The 21,806-nt window shown below is 47.1% G+C and overlaps 1 protein-coding gene across 4 annotated transcripts in view; it reads left to right on the top strand.

Annotated features, from left to right (window-relative positions):
- The window catches only part of FARP1 (FERM, ARH/RhoGEF and pleckstrin domain protein 1), a 285,713-nt gene that overhangs the window by 252,022 nt on the left and 11,885 nt on the right, over nt 1–21,806 (top strand). For all 4 annotated transcript variants that reach the window (XM_058548404.1, XM_058548406.1, XM_058548403.1 and 1 more), the window contains exons 17-20: nt 7,332–7,413; nt 12,934–13,171; nt 16,578–16,708; nt 21,617–21,685. In XM_058548404.1, the coding sequence (XP_058404387.1) occupies nt 7,332–7,413; nt 12,934–13,171; nt 16,578–16,708; nt 21,617–21,685 (520 nt within the window). The remainder of the gene's footprint in view (nt 1–7,331; nt 7,414–12,933; nt 13,172–16,577; nt 16,709–21,616; nt 21,686–21,806) is intronic.

Here is a 21,806-nt window from a genome sequence, read left to right on the forward strand (position 1 = left end):
TATCTACTGGGGCTTTGGGAGAAAAATAAATAAATTAAATTAAATTAAAAAAAAAAAAAGAAAGTGGAGATAATGATCTCTTGCCTGTAAGAGGTGAAGGAGAGGAGTTTGGAAAGCATTTAGCACTATTTCTAGAACATGGTGGCATTCAACACATAGGAGCTAAACCCACTGCCCCAACAAAACATTTGCAGCGCCCCTCCACCCCCTCACTGCCACTCTCACCCCTCCCCCTCTCCCCACTCTGGCGCTGTCCTGAGAGCCACATTGCCGTGATGACGGCAACACGCCATCAACCACGAAAGCACCTGGGCGCCGTTGTTCTTCGTTTGTTCATTGGCAGCAGGGTCCGTGCTAATCTTCGTGTCAGCAGACTTGGCCAGGATCTTCTTTTGTTTATTCAACAAATATTTATTGTGTCCCCACTATAGATCGGTCACTCTCCTCAGTGTTCAGTGAACAAAACAGGCCACAATTCCCATTCTTCTACAGCTTGGATTCTAGTTACATCCTTCGCTCTGCTCTGTGTCAAGGAGGCTGCCAGACCCGCCTGACGAGATTTGAAAGGAGAGCCTGGGGCCAGCTCAGGAGCTCCTGTTCTAGTTTCTTCTCATGCTAAGCCAAGAGTGCAATGAGTGTCTGACCCTTTTCTCAGAACAGAAATCATTGTCAGTATTCTAGAGGTGTTTAAAAAAATCATAACTTAAAGACTGGCAGTATTTGTGCAATACAGCACCTTGCATTTCTGCAATATCTTTTAAAGCATTTTCTCTTCAGTTGTCTCATTTGGCAGTCAAAACAATCTTGTGGAATTATCCCCATCGTTCCCCCTATGGAAAATGCAGCTCTGAAAGTTGTTTAGTGTAAAGCTAGGTGAGACGACACCCCATTTCTTACTGGTGCCCGTGAACCTGGGGGCAGGAGACGTGGCTGTTAACTTTACTTGTTCTCTAGTTCTATTGAAATATGCCTAGTGCGGCTGAGGAATTGAATTTTTAATTTCACTCCATTTTAAGTTAAAATTTAAATAACCACATGTGGATACTATATTGGATGGCACAGTTTTAGAGGCATTAACGGGAGGAACTCTGAAGATAGACGGATGGACGCAACCTTCCTTCCCCATCATGACTGAATGCCCCAGCACACTAGATCCTTCTCAGTCCATTTTCATAGAATTCAGAGTCATTGAGGTCATTGTCAAAAGCAAGACTCAAGGGCAGTTCTCTGAGCCGTCCACTCCCTGCTTCAGCTAGATTAGGGCTACTTTTTTGTGCAAACGCTTTTGTTTGAAGAAGAATTTCATTGGTGTTAAAAACAAGACTGTGCGAAAAGGTTTTAAAAATCACTGCTTTCAAAGTAGACAGCAGTGAAACTCATTGGAGACAAGGCAGTGTGGTCTATCTGGAAAATAGTCTGGAAGAATACACAACAGAAGAAAGTGAGGACAAGATATGTGTTATGGCTGTACCATGAGGGGAAATCGCTTCTATACTTAGTTATATAAATTTATTTAAAATTTTATGTTTGTTGTTTCAAAGGCAAGAAAGACACTTCAAGGACACCTTGAGCTTCCATTATATTCTGCCCCGAGCTGGCTTTCCACTGTCCGCCTAGGGATCCAGGGACGATGGTTGTTGGTGATTGTCTCCTTTTAACACATGAGTCAAGTTGCATGTTCTCAAGCGCGTGTGGAAGCTAGTTTTTCTTTGATTATCTGCCTTATTCCTGACTGTAAAGCCCACTGTGCTTTGAGAGCAAGCTGCTTAACTTAAGAAAACGGAAAAAGATTTTTCCAGTTGCCTGAATCGCTGGTGGGCTTCTCCTGGAAAATGCTTGAGAGAGAGCACTCTCCGGGTCACTGATGAGTTAGAAATGGCTCTTCTATTCTGCATTTTAGTATGTGGCCATGAACAGGACTGAACCTGGGTAATGACTTCGGGTCTCATCTGGATGCTGTCAAGACTGCCCTGGAGTGGGCTGTAACTTTTCCTCCTCTTATTAAACTGGATCTGGTGTTAAACCTCAAAAGAAGAAAAGCTGTAGCTCTAAGCAAGCCAGTAGTGTGATCGATGGGCACGAGACGGGCGAGAAGGTAAGGCGGCTGTGCTCGTCTGGCGCCCATGGACGGCGTGAATCCCTGACCCATGGCTGCCGGAGGGAGACCTGCGCGCCCCTGGCCCAGTGAGGGTGCCTCTTGCACAGATGTCTTCCCTAGCAGTGGGGATGTGAATTAACGTTCAAATTAATGGGATTGTCCTCTCCAGGGATTTCAAAGGATATTGAAATCCATATATATTCCATCTGGCTAAGATATATTTTTTATATTAATATAATCTATTACTCTGGCTCATTTGTTTGCTTTTTGTACCCAGCCATCCTCCCCATCCCACATATTAACGGGAGATTTGTCTTGACTCGTTTACATATTATCCTTTTATTTACATAGATACACAAGCACACATAATTACAGAGCTTTTTTTTTTCATTTAGAATCATAGAAACCACAAGGAATAGTACGGATAAGGATGTGGTGTTCGTTTTGCAAATAAGACCTGGAAATAAGTCTCCACAAAGTCAAATCTGTTTTCCCGGGTCAGAGAGCCCCCAGACACAGAGCCAGGAGGAGTCAGCCCTCTAGCTCCGAGCTGCTCAGTTGGCTTTTGTGTTTTAATCTAGTGAAGGATTCTTCATTTGTTGCGAGGAGAAGGAGAGGGCTGAATGTCTAATGAACGTGCTTGGGTTAATCCTGGGCTCCTTGACAAGCGCAGTGTATCAGTCTCTGCCTGCATTCCCGGGGAAAGAATCTCCTCCGACACTTGACTGAAGCCAGACCTGTCCTGCTTTCCAGAGAACAGCCTCTCAGAGGGCAATGGCGCCCTAGGGCGCGCAGTGCCGTGAGGGACAGTTGGGGCTTGTATCACCAGCAAAGTCACCGGCGTGCCGTAAACTCTGTGTGTTCTAGGGTTCCACGTGGATTTTATGTTGAGCCTGGGGTTGCGGATGTGAGTGGGGGAGCAGAGTGGCCGTTTCCCCTGCCACTGCCTTGCCCCACCTGCACCTACAGCCTTGAGGTGTAGAGTCTCCTGGCGGACAGAGTCAGAGCCCCCACCTGCAAGGTCTCCTTCTGCGCCAGCAGACAGCCTTGCTGTTGGTCGGCGGCCCTCCCACGGAGGACTGGTCCTCATTTTCATTTCCTTTTCTTCCTCTTCTCCTCAATCTGTCTGCTGCTGAGTTACTGACCAGCTCATACCGTGGAGAATGAAGTGTTGACAGGGAGTCCGGAAGACTCGGAGATTCACGGGTGTGTGTGTGTGTGTATGTTCAACCCTGTGAGGAGATAACGTGTAGCTGCTCCCGGGAGGACATGAATCCTGCTGTATGGGTCAGTAGTTAGCATCTAGGAGGCCTCTTAGCACATGATGTTTTGAAGTGAAATTGTCAAAAGAATTTGCAGCTTTGTAGCCGTGCAGTGTTTACACAGACAACAAATATGTGGCCCTGTCCTCCAAACAAGGACCCTTTTCTTGTGAGGTTAACATCCGGAGGATGTTCCGGAAGAGCTATAATTGCTTTTTCACGTTCTTGATAATAAAACAACCTTTTAGCTCTTCATAATAAAGCAAACGCTTGGACTTGTGGATTTGGTGGCATTAACATGTAGAGGAAGTAAAAACACGACGGTATTTCTGTACGAGGCAGCAGGAGTTTCGGGTCTTGTCCACATACCCATGGACTGACTCCATGTTCTGGAACCAGCAGGGCTGGGACTTGCCATGCGCTGCGGTGGGGAGGGGACGGGAGGGGGCAGAGCTGCCTGTACTGGTTGCATTAGCGTCAGAGGTTTCAGCCTGGTGTCACCACACCTTGGAGGGCTGGCCCCCTTTAAATTATCGATTATCAGTGTCTTCCCAGCAGCACAGGAGCTGTAAATTATCGATTATCAGTGTCTTCCCAGCAGCACAGGAGCTGGTGACTAACCCAGAGCAGTTTTTAAAATGGAAGTAAAGATGCTAAAGACAGAGAAACAGGGCTCGGCTAGCAAGCTGACATAGGAGGAATGGCCCCTTGAGTTTGGGGCTTTAACTTCAGCACATTTTCTTTTAATAAATAGTTGGCAGAAGAAGAAAGGAAGTAAAGTCAATGGAGTTCGGCTTCCAGCACCACTCTCCGAGCCCCCCTCCGGCGTCTGCCTTCCAACACTTCACTTTCCCTCGGGGTGGGGTGCTGTCAGTGAGAGGGAGGAAATTGCTCATTATGAATGGAAGCTAGAGACCCCCACTCTCCCCTTGCCCACCCAATCCAGAGGACTCTCGCTAAAATATCTTGTCTTGTGGATTAACTAAAGACCTGTCTTATGTGCATTGTCAAATGGCATGCCCACTTGAAAGTTTTGGTTCAGTTATCTAAGTTACAGATAATAGCTCTATGTACCCACAAATCAAGTTTAAATGGTGGCTTGCCTCCTTTTATTGATGTGTGCCATTTAGTCAAAATCAGGCCATTCTGGCTCAGGTAGTTGGCTCTTTGTTGTTCAGGCATGGGGGGGGGGTGGAGAGAGGGAAGGAGAACTTTCCAGCTCTGAGAAGAGCCTTGTGTGGTGGTGAAGGTGCAGTGGGGTGGGTGGTTCTAAATAGTAGAAAGCCTGCATTTCAGGCTGGAGCTCCTTTCTGCTCCAAGTGCGTAAAGAGAAGAGCAATTTCTCAACCAAATCCAGTCACACACCAGGATCAGCAGAATAGCCAAATGTTAAAGTTCTCAACAGTGATTTCATTAATAACCATTTGCCAAAAATCCAGAGATGCCTCAATCGTGCAGCTGATGGGGTGGAATAATATGCAACGATTAGCATTGGGCTGAGGACTGTCTCCAAAGCAGAGCCTGGACCTAAGACAGATGCTTGACTATTCTCCAGTGACCCCATTTTGGGGGAGAATTTGATCAGATGGGTGGGGATATGGGAGCCAGACAAGTGAGAATAACTGAGGTTCCTAGCTTGAGACTAGGGCAGAACAGTTACATCATTGAGGAAGGAAATGTAGGGGGAGGATTGGGTTTTGGCAACAAGACAGTTAACTGTGTGGAACCTCTTGAGTTTGCAATACCTGTGGGGTCATTCATGTAGAGCCCTCTGGAAGGTATGAGAAATACAGTGCCTGGGTCAGTAGCTACAGAGAACATTTGGGAATAGATTTGGCATCATGCATTGAGACCATGGGAATAGAAGGGATAACAATAGGGGAAAAGAAGGGAAAAAGTAGAAAGTGAAAAGAGAAGATAACCACCGATGGATTCCCAATGAACACAGACATCTTGGGAGTAGCCTGAAGAGGAAGGCTTGGCAAAGAGGACTGGAGAACTAATTAAAGAGAAATCAGGGCCTGGAGAGAGCCTTCCAGAAGCTAGAGAGCAGAGTGCCAGGAAGTTTGAGGCCTCTAGCCAGAGAGGTTGAATAGGAGCAGGGGGGTGATACCTCGCTGGGATAGGTAATCGAGGAGTTAACGGTAATCTTCCACAGAACCCTTTCAGGGGGTGGTGAGGATAGCATCCATATTTTAGTTAGAAGAGAAGCAGTAGTAATTAAGGCGATCTGCCAACAATGTTTGTTTTGGCAGCTAAGAGGAAGCAGAAGGATTGAGAAATGAATTCTGTGTCAGAGTGGAAGAGAATGGAATAGGATAAAGAAAGACGGAGCCTGGAGGGGCTACTGCAGACCCAGGAAGGGGCTGGGGGCATCATGGACGCTCTCTCTTCTTTCACTTTAGAGAAGCTTGAATTACCTCCTGGCTCTCGGCACTCTGGCGTCCTGTGACGGCGTTTACACTATCCGCCTAGTTAGAAGCAGTGGAATAAATCGGGTTGTTCACTGCTCAGCGTGGGAAGCCAGAAGTGAGTGAGCAGCCAGCCCATTTCTACCTGCCCTGGCTTTTCTATCCCCTGGGTTTGCTTCATTAAGCACGTGCGTTCCTCCCTGCCCTTCTCTCCCCATCTCAAGATCCTTGGTATCAGAGATTGAGTCAACAGTTCTGGAAGGCTCCGAGTGCTGCTTCCACCGAGATGGAAGTCATTTCTCTCCTTGCTGGAGGCGCATTAGCGATGGTATCTGTGGGGTGTAAATCACGGCCCCTCCTGACTGGGGTTGCAGGTGTTTATTCCACTCTGAGCGCCTCTCACTTCCAACTGGAAGCCTCATACCCAGAGTTTTACATTTTTAATTCATCCTTTTCGCTTATGTTGGCTTCTAGCTATCCGGAACAGTTGGTTTGAAGATATTAGCCTGGTTTGTCATTGAAATTCGTGTTTTAATTGTCTCTGGGAAATTCTTTTCTCGTCAGTGTGTGAATTTGCAGATCCACACTGGTGTCAAGGTTGGGAGCGTAGACCAGACTCCTGGGCTCAAGTTCAAGCTCACGATCTCGTGATAACTGACATTAGACAAGTTGGGTAGTTTCTTTGTGCCTCAGTTTCTCTAGCTGTTTAATGGGGGTGATAGTGGTACCTGCCTCATGAGGCTGCCATAAGCGTTAGATGGGTCGGTGCCTACGGTGTGCTCAGCATGGTGGGCAGAACTCACCAAGGACGAGCTACCATTATTATTTTTCTCTCTGCTGTTTAAGCGCCTGGATTATCAACATTGGCTAAAGCACTAAGCTATCAGAAATATGAATATATACCCAAATACTCCACTGAAAATGCCCAGATCTTTGTCACCTGTCACCCAGCATGTCTAGGGGGGCCCTGGCCCCTCCCCTCTCCTCTCCGAACCTGGGACACCCATCCTGCCCTCTTCTGGGTCCTTTTCCTCACTCTCCCCTCCATGCATGGGCCTCCTGCACTTTCTCAATTATATTTTTCTCTTCCCAAGGGCGTTTCACACAACTCTTTGTCTGCTTCAGGCTAAGGGCTCTTGGGAGCAGAAACCTTGATTTCGAGGCTGTCTCGCTTCTCAGAAGTGTCTGTTAGTCTCAATCTGTGGGATAGAATCCGTCTCATGAGCTAGTTACTGCAAGTGATCTCCACGCCGTTCTAATAATGCTAAGATCACCCAAGTGTGAGTGGAAAAAATGTAAAATGAGACCAAATGAAAATCGTCAGGAAATGGTTCTTTCCTGGCTCTTTCAAAGCACAAGTGGAATTCTTTGTCTGCAGAATGACTGGGGTAATTTCAAAGTCTCCTTCCAGGGCCAACGTTCCGTGACTCCCGGAGAAGGGAGAGGTACAAAGACGCCATGGGAAAGGAAGACGTAGGTTAATATTGTATGATCTGGGCCGGCACACTTTCTGGAACGTTTTCACTGCTAACACTTTGGTTTCCAATCCTTTGCTCTCAGGGAAGGCCGCTCAAATGCCCACATCAGAGGAGATCACCAAAGAATCGGAGATGTCATGCTGAAGAACATTCAGGGCATGAAGGTGAGCTGCTTCGGGACTCGAGTTCCCTTGGGAAAAAATGCTGGGGCTGCCGGGGCCTTGGCTGTAATCCTGTCCTCCAGCACACATGGCCTGATCTGACAGTCTGCGTCTAACACAGCTCAGGGGAAAGCATTCTGTCCTTCCTAGGTAATTGTATTTGGAAGCATAGAGGAAAATTCGGTCACTTTGGGGGAAGCACTTTTAGTACTTTTTCTCTTCAAAAGCTGTGTTGTAACCAAAACAAAGATATATTCTGAGAACAAATCATTCAAAACTCGTTTTAAAAAATTACGTAGACAAAACATTGTTTGGTTGACTGAACATTTCACTTTTAGTCAGTTGTTTTGGCTTCTTGTAACTGTGACAAAAATGGATTTTTTTGGATTTGTAGCTATGTAGGAATTCCAGTCAATTCTATGACTTTAAGTCAGTGTACCAGGCAGATATATTTCTAACCATCCAGCAATATCTACAGTGATACAAAAGAGTGAAAATATACCCAAAGAGTCAGTACATTTCAAACGAATATTCTCATTTTTGAAATCTGTCCCCTCTTACATCTGAAATTTTTATTTTTGCATTTTCATTTTAATCCATTAACAATTCCCTTAATATAGAATGTTTTAATTCATACAATTTATCTTTTGAATACAAATACACCCATATTTGCATTGTAAAGCAATTTTCCCGTACCTCGGCTGCCCAGAGCCTGTCTAATAACCTTAACCAACCACTAAGAGCTAATAATCCCTTAGAGAAAGCAGGTCCCTTGCACTGCCACCATTTCAGTCCATCCAGCCATCCCTCTGTCCATCGGTCCATCCCGTGCTAGCTGAGCACCTACTACATATGAGGCCCTTGTAGAATAAAAGTTAGTGTTGGGGTTTGAATTAATTCCCAAGAATCTTGCTAAGTTGTTTAGTGTTTAATTTTTTCCCCTTAGAATTATGTATCTTATGAGTTTGGACAATGGGAGGGGGACACAGAAAAGATAGGCTCTAAAGCTACTCAAGAGAGTCCCTGTTTCTCTGAACAAAGATCAAGATGTTATTAACAGACCCCAAGCTGTTGCTCGCTTTTTCACGGTGTTCAAAAAGCAGTACTACCCACTTTGCGCAGTATCAGAGAGAAGCCATAGAAGCCATCGGGGTTGCAGGATTCTGTGCAAAAAAAAAGAAGAGAAAGAATTATCTAAGATGTTCCACAACTCTGGTATTTTTAATGTCATAAGTAAGGTTGATCCACAAAACTCAGATGTGACAGTAACAGACATCTTTTCACTTTCCGTGGTGTTTATTTTAATTGATATATTTTATTTTGTTAGAACAATTTTAGGTTTACAGAAAAATTGAGCAGAAAGCTCACACAGAGAGTTCCTATGTTCTCACCTCCCACCCCCCCATACACACACACACTTTCCCCGATAACGTTAACATTGGTGTGGTACATTTGTTACAACTGATTACAATAATATCGATACATTATTATTAATTACATCCAGAGTTTACAGTAGGACTCACTCTTTGTGTCATCTGTTCTGTAAGTTTTGCCAAGTGCACGATGTCACATACCCACCATGACAGTATCATACAGGGTATCTTCACTGCCCTAAAAATTCTCTGTGCTCCGCCTGGTCGTCCCTCCCCTCCACACACCAGCCCCCCACCTCCCCCAACCGCTGACTTTTACCCTCTCCATAGTTTTGTCTTTTCCAGAATGTCATAAAGTTGGAGTCACACAGTGTGTAGCCTTTTCAGATTAGCTTTGTTCACTCGTTAAAAATAACCTTTCTTCTCTCTTCTAGAACATGTTTTTATTACTGTTGTCCTTCCCAATCATTTTCCTCAGAGGAAGCCTTTTTTCCCATGTTCTCACTTTTTCTCAGTCAGTTTGGTTTTTTACCTTTTCTCACAATGCTCCTTTCTTCTGAGATTATAAACCTGCCTGGGGGTGGGGGTGGGGGGGCTCCCGTCTGCGCTTCCTCCCTCCAAGGAGGGTGGGACTCTGGGGACAGCAGTGGAGACCTGCCAGCTCATTCCGCACCCCCTCTGGGACAGTCCCTAGAGTTCTGTTTACCAGCTTTCCCTTGTGGCTCTCCCAGGGAGAGCTGACATTCACTAGGCATCCACCCTCCTCTCCAGTAACCCAGCACCTAAGACCGCCTAAAAATACACCTGAGTTCCGCTCATAGCCGTTCTTTCTCTTCGGTTGAGTTGGCATTTTTGCATTTAGTCAGCTTCCTTGGCTGTGCTGGCATTTTAGTTATTGTGCTGATGCCACGAGCATTTATAGCGTGGAGCTCTGTGCAAGCAAAATAAAAATAGAAGGAGAGGCTTGGAGAGCCACTGGCAGGCTTTTTAAGAACTTGTTTAGGTTGTTTTTATATTACAGTTGTTATCATCGGTTTTATAGAATTTTTATGAAGTGTGGAGGGGAACAGCAGAAAGCTCTAGAGATGTAGAAGCCCAGGTTAGCACTTTTGTCCAAATTCTTAGGGTAATATATTTTTCCTGCTCCCACCCCCCACACCTGTGCATTTACCTGCATTTGCTGGGACTCAGCGGAATGCTGTCATTAGCTTCAGCTGGACTGGCTGGTCCCAGACCCTCCGCTCATGACTGAGGGAGCTGGGCCAGAGCTCTAATCCCCTCCTGAAAGTCAGAGATACTCAAATCATGATCTCTAGCCCACACTGTGAACTTCCAACTGGAAGCATCTGTCCAGATGCACAAAGGGACTTCAAAATCCACACAAAGAAAAGGAGGTCCTCGCCTTTCACCTTGACTCTTCTCCTGCCCTCCGGGCTGGGACCGTCACTCCTGAGCCGTCTGTCTCCCCAGCCTCCCCCTCCAGGCCCCTCTTCTTCTTAAAATCCGACCACGTTACTCCTTCTGGCTCTCAGCTTTCTCTCTGCTGGATGACTCGACTAGCTTCCTGATGAGTCTCTTTGCCTCCCATCGAGCCATCTTCTCAACCACCATTTATATTACAGCCAGACTGTCCAGGCTCAAGACCCTGCTTGTCTCTCTGTGGTTGAGAGAATACAGTCCAAACTCTGAGCCTGATGAAGAAAGCTTTCACACTCTGGCCCTAGACGATCTTTCCAGGCTCCATCTCCCATCCTTCACCTTCTACTCTGCACTCGAGCCATCATGAACTCGCCTCTCCAGGCGCTCAGGTCCTCACAAGACTCCTGCCTCTGCTGGGTGTGTGCATTGGTTCATTTGCTCATTAATGCATGCAGGCAGCAGACACTGATTGAGCACCCACTGTGTATATCAAGGCCCTGAGGATGTAGTGACGTGACAGTCTCTCTCACAGTCAAATAGGGGATTGCACACGTGATAACACTGCATAGAGCTACATGCCCGCACGCATGCACATGCCACACACACAGGGGCATACCTGGTGGAAACTGAATAAACCCTGTGGATTGTAGCCATGTCCGTTTCCTGGTGTTGATACTGTGCTATAGTTATGCAAGATGGCAGCATTAGAGGAGGCTGGGTGAAGGGTGCATAGCACCTCCCTGTACATTTCTTTATCACTTCCTATGAATCTTTTTTTTTTTTTTTTAAAGCCAATAAACCCAGCAGGGAAGACCATGTGATAAGGGCTAAGATGGACAAATTCAGCATAAGTACAGGAGGAGAGAGGAGTCCCTAACCGGGGCAGGGGAGGCTGAGGCTGGACTGGGGTCCTAGGCTGGGGAGTGTCACGTGCAGAGGCTCTGGGTGCAAGAGCCTGGCACATTCAAGTGCCAATTGTTCAGTGGGTGGCCCGGGGTGAGTATCAAGAGGCCACAATGGAGGCATTGGAGGGATCACATCCCAAGGGCCCTATGTGTCCTGCCAAAGACTCTGGAGGTTGTCCCGAGATGGTAGGAGCTCTTGTATTCCAAGCAAGAGGGCCACGTGCTCAACTGCACTGTAGGAGTTCATTTCGGTGCCCAAGGCGTGATGAAGTGGAGGGGTGAGGAGTGGAGGCAGAGACCCCAGTGGAGACACCATTACAGTGGTGGACGGCACGAGGCCGAAACGAGGGTAGTGACCGTGGGGATGAGGACGGGAACAGGTTTGACATTCTGAGGAGGTGGAATTGGTAGGACTCGATGAAGGATTCAAAAAGGGAATCTGGAATGGTCTCTAGGTTTTTCTGTCCTGAGTAACTGGCTGGTGGCAGCACTCCTGAGGTTAGAGAATCGTGGGGTGGCTCCAGCTGGGGTGCTGGGTCTGTGTCTGGACTCTGTGTTTCAAGCTGTTTACGGAGCGGAGTGTGGGAGTGGGGACGCCGGGATTAGGGGTCTGGATGAGGGAGTGAGCAGCGCACAGACAGCCAGCCCAGTCCTGGGGGTAAGGCGTGAGGACGACCACTGTTCTCTTGTCCAGGGTGTCCTCTGTTCCCCCGTCACCCTCATCTGTCTGGAAATGTCCTTACCTTGTGATTCTTCCTCACCTGCCATGAGGAATTAATTCTTCCTTTAACGTTCTATCATCAAACTTCTTACCCTGCGTCTGTCTGCACTACAACATGTTAAAGGAAAAAAATATTCAACACTTATTAAAGATGCTAAAGCAGACTTGATTCAGGACCAAGTGCTAGATGTAGGGACCGATGGGATTTTACAGAGGGTGAGAGATTGGGCTCAACTCTGAATACAGCCTAGGCAAGTGGGAATTTATAGCCAAGGAGCAGGGTGGCGGCCAGAGGATGGAAAATTACTAAGAGAGAACATCAGGGATGAGGGGGACTCTGGCGGAACCAACCTAACAGGATTCTTTGCTGAAGGCAGGCCAGGGTGGTCAGACCTCACCTGGGGGATGGTGAGAGACGAGGAACCCAATGGCCAGGGTGACCAGATCTCTAGGGTGCGGGGTTCTGGTTAAACTGACTTAGCAGGATTCTTGCTAAAACTGGATATTGCAAGGAGGTAAGTGCACAGATGGCCTGGGAGAAGGTTCAGGAGCCTAACAAAAGTTTGATTAAGCAAAGGATCTTTCTCAGACCCCAGTAGAGTAGGGACCATGTCTAATTCTCAACCAGCTCCCCCAAATCTAGCAGAGAGGAGGCTCATGTCAGATAGTTACTATACCAATGCATGAGGAGAGTTAAACAGAAATATCTATTTTTAGCTACATAGTGTTTATTGAGTGGCCCTGGTCTGCTTGTTGTCTGTGACATTTAGAAGAAAACCACAGGCCCCCAAAGGAGCTCCTGTTCATTTATTTCCTCACAGTTTTGCCAGTCTTGTTTTTAAAAGAACATTTACACCTCTAATATTATATATACATCACATATTTTATAATCCCTACATACTTGAAACTGTTCAATGCTTAATAGAGCTTTTTATTTCGTCCTGAGAATTTAATTTAAATAGTGAAATATGAAATTAAATAAATGTGATGAAATAATGAAAGCAAAGGTGATCTTCATATCCGAAAGTCCGCCTGGGTGGATCGCGGGCACGTCAGTTCAGCTGAGCAGGACCGCCCCCCCCCCCTTGTTTTTCTCCCCCACCAGCAACTGGCTGCCCACCTGTGGAAGCACGGCGAGGCCCTGGAGGCCCTAGAGACCGGCATCCGTGGCTCGCGGCGGCTGGAGAACGTGTGCAGAGACTTCGAGCTGCAGAAGGTCTGCTACCTGCCACTCAACACCTTCCTCCTGCGTCCACTGCACCGGCTCATGCACTACAAGCAGGTCCTGGAGCGCCTGTGCAAGCACCACCCGCCCAGCCACCCAGACTTCAGGGACTGCCGCGGTGAGCGCCGCCGGCCTGCGCGCCGCGGGAGGGGCTCCGGGGGAGAGCTCTGTGAGCCTGTGTCCCGGGTTTTCCTAATCACGCCTGGAGTTGTGCTTCTCAGTACCTGGTCAAATACTTTGTTACCTCTTGATCTTGCCATAAAGAAGGTGACAGTCATCGCTGTGACCTCTCTGTTCCTTTCTCTTTTGCATGCATTTCTCCTTTGATCCTGGGTGGTTTGGGGCAAAGAACCCTGGAGAAACTCCACTTAGAGTCAGCCCCTTCCAAGAAGTTTTCCTCTGCCTACGCAGTGGAAACTCATCACTCCCTCCTGGGACCAGCGACAGAAAATGGCTTGTAATAAATACTCTGCTCATTGCTGCTGGGCATTTGTGATGGACCAGTCGCCGCAATAAGCGCTTCACCTGTATTAGCTCTTAATCTTCACCACAAGCCCACCAGGCAGTGGTGAGCTCATTTTGCATATGGGGGCTACTGAGACCAGAGAGGTAAGGAACCTGCCCAGAGTCACACAGGAAAGTAAATGACTTGGAACCTAAACCCAGAACCCGTGTTCTTGACCCTAGTACTCCACTGTCTCATGATGAGATTACACACTGTCACTCGCTCGGCATGTGGGACAGGTACTGTGCCAGATATTTTACTTATGTTAACACCTTTACTCTTTGAACAACCCCATGAGATAAGTGTTATCCCATTTTACAGATAAGGAAACTGAGGCTCAGAGCAGGTAAGGGCTTGTATCACTCAGCAAAAGGTCAGAGCTGGTATTCCAGCCCATGCTTTCCCACCATGCCATGCATCGTCTTTTTGAACCTAAGTCGTCCATCTCGTGTTATATGCAGTCTGTTGACGTCTGTACTCTCTGGCCTGGACTGCAAGCCCATTGAGGGCCAGGGCCCCAGGCCTGTTCTTGCGTCCCCTACACTCTCCAGCCAGTCTGTATGCCGAGTGGGCCCTCCGCAGGTGGCTCTTGACAGGTTACATGAATTTGCACACCTGTTAGTACGTCAAGGCCCATATCTCTTGCTTAAAGCATCACGAACACCTCCCATCTCTTAGGCCACCTGTGTTCTCTTTTTATAAATGCATCTCTCACTCACTGCTGTGCTTAAAACCTCGGGGACACCTGATTCTCTCAGGCTAAAGTCTAAACTCCTCAGGATCTGGCCCCTGACCAGTCTCTCATGCAACAGATACGCACTGAGCACCTGCTGTATACTAGACACACGAGAGGGAATGGAATGGACGTGGCCCCTGCTCAGAGAACCCACTAGTGGGCACAGAGCGGGGCACTTGGGCAGTGACTAACCTGTGAGAGGGAAATGCCTGGTGCAGCAGGGGTGCTGGCTTCCCACCCAGCCTTCAGGTTCTAGGAGAGGCTTTCTGAGGGAAAGGATATCAGAGTTGAGAGCTAAAGTGTAAATAGAATTTTCCTGGATGAGGGGAGGGTGTGGAGGATAGAGTTGGGAATAGCACATAAAGAGGTCCAAAGGGGACAAAGACTACAGAACGTTCCAGAAAGGAGAAGTTCTGTGTGGCTACAGTGTGGAATGCAGAGAGACAGCAGCAAAAACGAGGCTGGAGCAGTAAGCAGGGACCAGATCCCCTGGGGTCTCGTAAACCCTCCAAGACCTCAACTGAAGAGCAAAGGGCACACAGGAAGGGTCTTAAGGAGGGGAATGGTGACGTGGGGCTCGTTCTTGAGAAATCACTCGGTTGGTATCTAGCATATATAAAGGACTCCTGCACATTAGTTTTTAGACAACCCCAGCGAAGATTTGGCAAAGTAATTAGGATCTTGGCAGTTCTCGGAAGGCGAACAGAAACGGCCCCTGATGTGGTTTTGGTTAGCTTTAGACTGTCTTTCAGACAAACTGTGGTGCCTCATGCCTCCTGCCTTGGTATAGTCTGTTCCTTCTGCTTAAAGTCATCGCTCCCATGTCTTTGCCCTTTCCTAGCACAATGCTCCTCCTCCCTTAGGCCTCAGCTTGTGTCTGACCCTCGAGGTTGGGGGACCCACCCACCTAGCTTGTCCTGTCGCATTGGCATTGCCGGTTGGCCGAGCCTGGATAGAATGCCCCAACACGCTTCCCAGCTCTCAGGGGGCTGTGCAGATCTATGACCCAGGAGGGTGGGGGACATCTTCGGTTTCACACGTGCTATCCTCGGCCAACTTGCCCAGTTTGCGTGTTACTATTTTTCTAAGCAGTCCTCAATGAGAAAAGTCTCTCCTTGACAATTAAATGGCAAAGGTGTTCGTTACCTAGCTTAAAACGTAGGGTGGCAGCATTGTAAAAAGGCTGGGAAAACCAAGATATCTCTGAACATATGTTTTCTGAACATGAGGGATGCAGAGTGCCAAGACCTATCCAGGATGCGTGCCCCAGGAGCACGCAGGGGCCAGGGCGCCATCTTTTTCCTCTTAGAGCCTCCTCACTCCCACCCCACTAAGCATTCGGTGCCCAGTAACTGTCGATTGGACCAAATCGGCTGGCAGTATTTGAAGACTGAGCAAGCCCTGGGTCTGTCACTATGGCTGAGACAAGCAGCATTCTGTGATAAGCCACGAAGCATTTAAATTGCATCCCCAGGGAGAAAGCAAGAAAAGAAAATGCTTCCCTTCCCAAGTTGAAATGCTGGGGGAGGGGGTAGTTAGTGTTCTGAAGACTAAAGTTCAGTTGATAAGTATCTCTTGCTTTCTTGACAAAAATACCTAAATGCTCACCTGCTGTAGATTTGCATGCCACCCAAACGTGTACAAATTGGGCACTGGGTCTTTTCCATATTGGATGCTGACCAGTCTGGGGGAGGTGTGCCCATATTGGAAAACAAAGTTTAGTTTTGCGGTTATTCTCCACAACCATCTTGGTAAACACTCTAACTTCTGCAGAACGAAGAACTGAATTACGCTGGAATGTTAGTTACCCAAAAATATTGCACTCTCAATTAGACCCTCTCCCAGAAAGATCCCTCCTTTGCCCCAGATTGTTCTGTGGCCAATCTGCTCCCTGTGCTCTGTTCTTTCCAGATAACAGGAGCGGGTAGAAAAATCTCTGCCCTGGGGACAAATTCCAGGCCCTCTGAGTCCCCTGCTTCTCGTCTCTCTACAGGCAACAGTGGTTCTGATTGAAGGACAGCTGTACACCACACAGCTATGAAGGGGGCTTGTACATTTTCAAGATGCTTTTGGGAAACTAAAGTAAAGCAAATAAATACATAAAGCAAATCATTCGATTGTTATTACTGAGAAATAGCAGTGTTTTCCCTAGAAGGATGGCTTCTAAGACAGATGAGCTACTGGAGGATATTACCCTGGAGAGCTGAGCTTGGAGACACTGGGAAAAAAGACCCTTGTCTGCCATTAATGCTGTGGAGTTTTTGTGTCTGTTTCCTTCATTAGCTGCTCTGGCAGAGATTACTGAAATGGTGGCACAGCTTCACGGTACAATGATCAAGATGGAGAATTTCCAGAAGCTGCATGAACTCAAGAAAGATTTGATTGGCATCGACAATCTTGTGATTCCAGGAAGGGTAAGCAGCTGGGCTCTGTGTGTGTGTTGAAGGTAAAGCCAGAAAGGCCACATTTAAGTGACTTAAATTTGAACCTTTTGAGTGCAGACACTCCCAAGTTAAAATATCCTCCTAAAGTGGCTTCCTTGCACCTGGGGGACAATTGAGAAAATGCCTTGTATGTTACAGTGTCATTCAAAAACTTTATGTTAGAAGGGGATACTCCTTCGACTTCATATTCTTTTTCTCCTTATTGGTTGATTTGCTTATTTACTTTTTCCCTACCATATTCCAAGAGGATTTTAGATATCTTATTTTATTTTTTAAAATGTAGGTAAATGGGGGCCAGCCCGGTGGCACAGCAGTTAAGTGTGCACGCTCCTCTTCGGCAGCCCGGAGTTCGCAGGTTCGGATCCCGGGCACACACCGACGCACTGCTTGTCAAGCCATGCTGTGGCGGCGTCCCATATAAAGTAGAGGAAGATGGGCACGGATGTTAGCCCAGGGCCAATCTTCCTCAGCAACAAAAAAAAAAAAAAAGAGGAGGATTGGCATCAGATGTTAGCTCAGGGCTGATCTTCCTCCAAAAAAAAAAAAGTAGGTAAATGAAAATGGAAGATAAAGAAAAAAATTTTTTTAAAGAATTGGGTAAAATGGTGATATAAAGCCAGAGAGAAAGTTAGTGCATGAAAGCATACTGTAAATTCTGTAAGTATGAAAGATATTTTTTAAAGAGGCAATTTTCTATACATAATGTAATTTTAATTAGGAATTAAAATAACATTTTAGCCAGAACACAATTCTGGGAGAGAGGCAAGTTCATTTATACTATTAACCTTCATCTGCACCCCTCATGAGAGACGTAGGTCATTCACAATGAAGCAGGGCCTCATTGCCCAAACACTCTCCTTCCAGGCCAATGGGAATTTTACAAATACAGTGTAGCCTGCCCTTTTTCAATTCACTTCCCAAGAAGCACTCATCACCCAAGAATCAAAAATATTAGCCAGTTGCTACATCTCATCAGATGTCTCCATGGGATCTTTCTCCTATAGCTCCCCCTTTTCAAACTATACATCCCCCAGGTTCAGAAGGGAATTGTAGCCTCTTGGATCTGCTGCACCCCTGCCTTAATCTTCAGACAAGTGTCCTGCATGTCGGGGGCTTCTAGTCTTATCTGACAGGTGGCTACCCTGGCAACTTTAAACCTATGTCACTTTGGGAAGATGAGGGAACCTCTCTGAGTACTAGGGTATTTCTGTCTGGAAGCCTAATTACAAAACTGACCGGAAAACCAGCATGCGAGATTGTCAGAAGAGTTATGTGGTACGTGCTGGGTGGAAATGAAAGCACGGATTTGCTTCAGCTCTGCTGGTGAGAAATTCTGCCCAGCCTCAGCACATAACAGCTGCCTTTACCATCCACGCGGACCCCTTAGGAAAGCCCTGGGGAATCAGTATCATTTTCTCTTAACTTTGGACGTTATAAAATATTTAGCATATTATGCTCCATGGCAAAAATAGACTGTTTGTAAAGAATTTCTTATTTTGAGGAAAGGTTTTCACGGTGCAATGAAAAGAGCCTTGGATTGGAGTAGGTGACCCTGGGTTCACATTCTAGCTCCACCAGAGCCGGGCTGTTTCACCTACTGGAATGTTCTTTCCCTTCTGTAACATGAAGATCATATCCTCTCCCTCGTGGGTCATAAGGATCAAATGAGATTTCATGTGTAAAACTAACACAATAAATCTTAATTATCTTCCCCTTCACCCCCCTCAGCTTATGTGAACAGACTAAGCATCCACATATTATACTGTTACTGACACACAGCGCAGCACTATAGAGCATCATGAGCATTTTGCCAGATACGGGCTGTATCACCCACTAACTGACCAGGTGATCTTGGTCAAGTGTCTAATCATTTTGCTTTTCAATTTCCTCATCGAAAAAATGGTGATGATGATATTGAACTTGCAGGCTCACGTACAGAGCTAATATGAGCACCGAGTACATGCTGGGCACCCAGCATGTGCTAAACAAAGGGAGGTCAGTGGTATTTATAAAGGTGAGGTCGGACCTGGGGTGCTGGTGGCTAGCTGCAGACCTGCCTTATGTCCATATTCCTCTGTTCATCGACCTGCTTCACAGCCATTGTTTCAAGTCAACCCTGAAGGCAATGGGAAGGAGGGAACGGAGGCCCTCAGAAGGGGCGCCTTCTAAGATGGGGCATTCCATACACCAAGGCTAATTGATTATCATGAATTAATTTCAAATTATCAAATAACCTAATGGGTGGAAGGAAGGCTCTGACAGATTTGTCTACAGATAGAATTTTAAAAATTGAGATTTAAAGGTGAGCAGATAATTTTAGACGCCCCCTCAACTACTTACAGGCTCATTCTTCGCCTGGCTTTCAGACATGATCCCGCTCACCCTTCTGCTGGGGTCAGTCTGAGGGGGTCTCACGCCCCGGAGGGCAGGATTCTCCCCTGAGGCAAAAGGCCCTGGCACTTGAGCCTGAGTCAGGCCCGCGGGGGTATTTCTCACCCTAGGAGTGTGTGTCAGAGAGAGTTCTGCCAGGACTCGCTGTCCAGGGGAGAAGGACGTGTTCTTTTCATTAACTAGAACAGAAAGGAAGCCGGGGCTGGAACAGGGGGTTCATTTGGTTAAAACTCCGATGCCTGGACATCTTTGGATTTCCCTCCAGAAGCAAGCAACTTGAGCTTAAAGATATTAGCGGCCTTTTCTTTGTGTTCCTGTTCCTCGGTTTAAAAAAAAAAAAAGTTCTAGGCAAGAGACATTTTCCATCTCCAGCCCTCAGACATTGACATCTGAGTCCATAACCCTTCCGCTCCCTGCTGTGGATGCCCCCGAACGCAAACGCAGGCCACACCACTTTTCTTTCTCTTGCAATGAGTGCCTCCTGCCACCCTGTGTTCTTCCCACATCCCGAAGATTCGTTAGAAAACGCTTGTGTTCCAATGTCAAATGTGCGAGGTGAGAACAGGAGCGATGGCAGCACGTTAGGGTCCCCACTCCTCGTTCTGTTACCGTTCAAGGACGAAAGCAGCCCCCCGAACACCGTTTCCTCGTATTGTATTGTCGATGTCTGATAGCATCCATCCCGCAGCCCTGCAAGTGTTTATTCTGTGTTACTTTGTTGAGCTCCAAAATACGTCAGTTACATGGCGAGCAGATGTCGTCTTTGATCACATTTCATACAGGCCCAAAGAAAGAGCTAAGTCAGGCTATGCAGAAATGTATGGAATCAAAATGAGTTGGCTGAGTCCCCATTCTTGGCTCAGTAGCGGCCGTGAGCACAGAAAAACCTCGTGGCAGGTGTTCCACGGATCCATTGCTTTGTAGCAAACTACCCCAAAACTTAGCGGCTGAAAACAACCCCTTAGTATATGTTACGGATTTGCGAGTCAGGAATTGGGCAGGGCTCAGCCAGGTGACCTTCTGTTCCATGTGGCATTGGCAGAGGTCCCAGATGGGCTGATCTGGAGGGTCCAAGGCTGACACCTGGCAGGGGCAGCTAGAGGCTGGGCTCAGCTGGGACTGTGCACCAGAGAACCCATGAGGGGCCTCACTAGTCTGGGTTCAGGTGGTCTTACTGCTTATGTGCAGCTCAGGGTTCCCAGAACAGGTGTTCCCGGACAAAGCAGAGGCCACGTGTAGTTTTGTGACTTAGTCTGGGAGGTCACACAGCGTCACTTCCATATTGTATTCGTTAAATCAGTCACCAGCCCACCCACTTCCCTGCGAGGGGGCAGAGACCCCACCTCTATGGAATATCAAAGAATTTGCAGCCGTGTTTTAGAAGCAGTGCTGTGGAAAACAGATTGGCAGTTCCTCAATAAGTTAACCACAGAATTTGCATATGATGCAGCAACTGAAAACAGGTATTCAAACAAAAACTTGAACACAAATGTCCATAGCAACACCGCTCACAGTAGCCACAAGGGGAAACAACCTAAATGTCAGTCAATAAATAAATGGATAAATAAAATGTGGTATATGCATACACTGGAATATTATTAAGCCATAAAAAAGAATAAAATTCTGATATACCACAACATGAACTTTGAAAACATGCTAAGTGAAAGTAGCCAGACACAAAAGGCCACATATTATGTGATTTGATTTATATGAAATATCCAGTAATTTATAAGTAAATCCATAGAGACAAAAAGCAGACTGGTGGTTGCAAGGGGAAGGGGAAATGGTGAGTGACTGCTTAATAGGCACGGGGTTTCCTTTTGGGGTGATGAAAAAGTTATGAACCTAGACAGTAGCTATCATTGCACAACATTATAAATGCACTAAAGGTCACAAATGGTAAATTTTATGTCTATTTTACCAGAATTTTTTAAATAATAGGTTTTTTGTTGTTGATTTTAACGTACCCCGGAATGGTCCATGCCTCTAAAAGTTTATGTCCAAGAGAGAGAGTTCCTTAGACACACTTGCTTCTCACTCTTCTAGAACACAGGAACTGGGTTTTGAGAACCAGAGTTTTAACTCATGGAGAAGATTCCTCTACCCACAGCACTCAGCTGTGGCTTATCCGTCTTCCTGGTTCTCCTGCCAGGGCCTTTGTCACCTCCCTCGAGCAGGAGGCCCATAGTGCCTGGGCGTTAAGCACATAGTTATAGGCCAAGTGTGAACCAGCCCCACCACGCAGGATATGCAACCTCAGGCACGCCGTTGGGCCTCTGTTAGTGGAGTTGATGGTGGTCCCCACCTTGCAGGTCCTTGGGAAGGAGAGGAGCTTAGAGACGGCATAGCAGAGCATTCAGTAGATAGTGACGATGATGGCTATGATTTCTACTCTGAAAGGGACGCTGGTATGAGGAAGCCAAAATCTCCCTGTTGGTCCAGGTTCGCACGCTCGCAGTCAACTCTTGGGGTCTGTTTTCTCTGCAGGAGTTCATTCGCCTGGGAAGCCTCAGCAAGCTCTCCGGGAAGGGGCTCCAACAGCGCATGTTTTTCCTGGTAAGTGGTGAGAGCTGTCTGTCTTCGCTGTGATCTGCGATCGGTAGGTCACAGGGCTGGGCCTCGGCCGCCCGGGGTGGGGGCACCTGGAAGGCAGAAGCAGCAGCCAAAAGCTGCTCAG

This window comes from Diceros bicornis, chromosome 9, assembly GCF_020826845.1.
Source record: "Diceros bicornis minor isolate mBicDic1 chromosome 9, mDicBic1.mat.cur, whole genome shotgun sequence".
Lineage (NCBI taxonomy): Eukaryota > Metazoa > Chordata > Mammalia > Perissodactyla > Rhinocerotidae > Diceros > Diceros bicornis.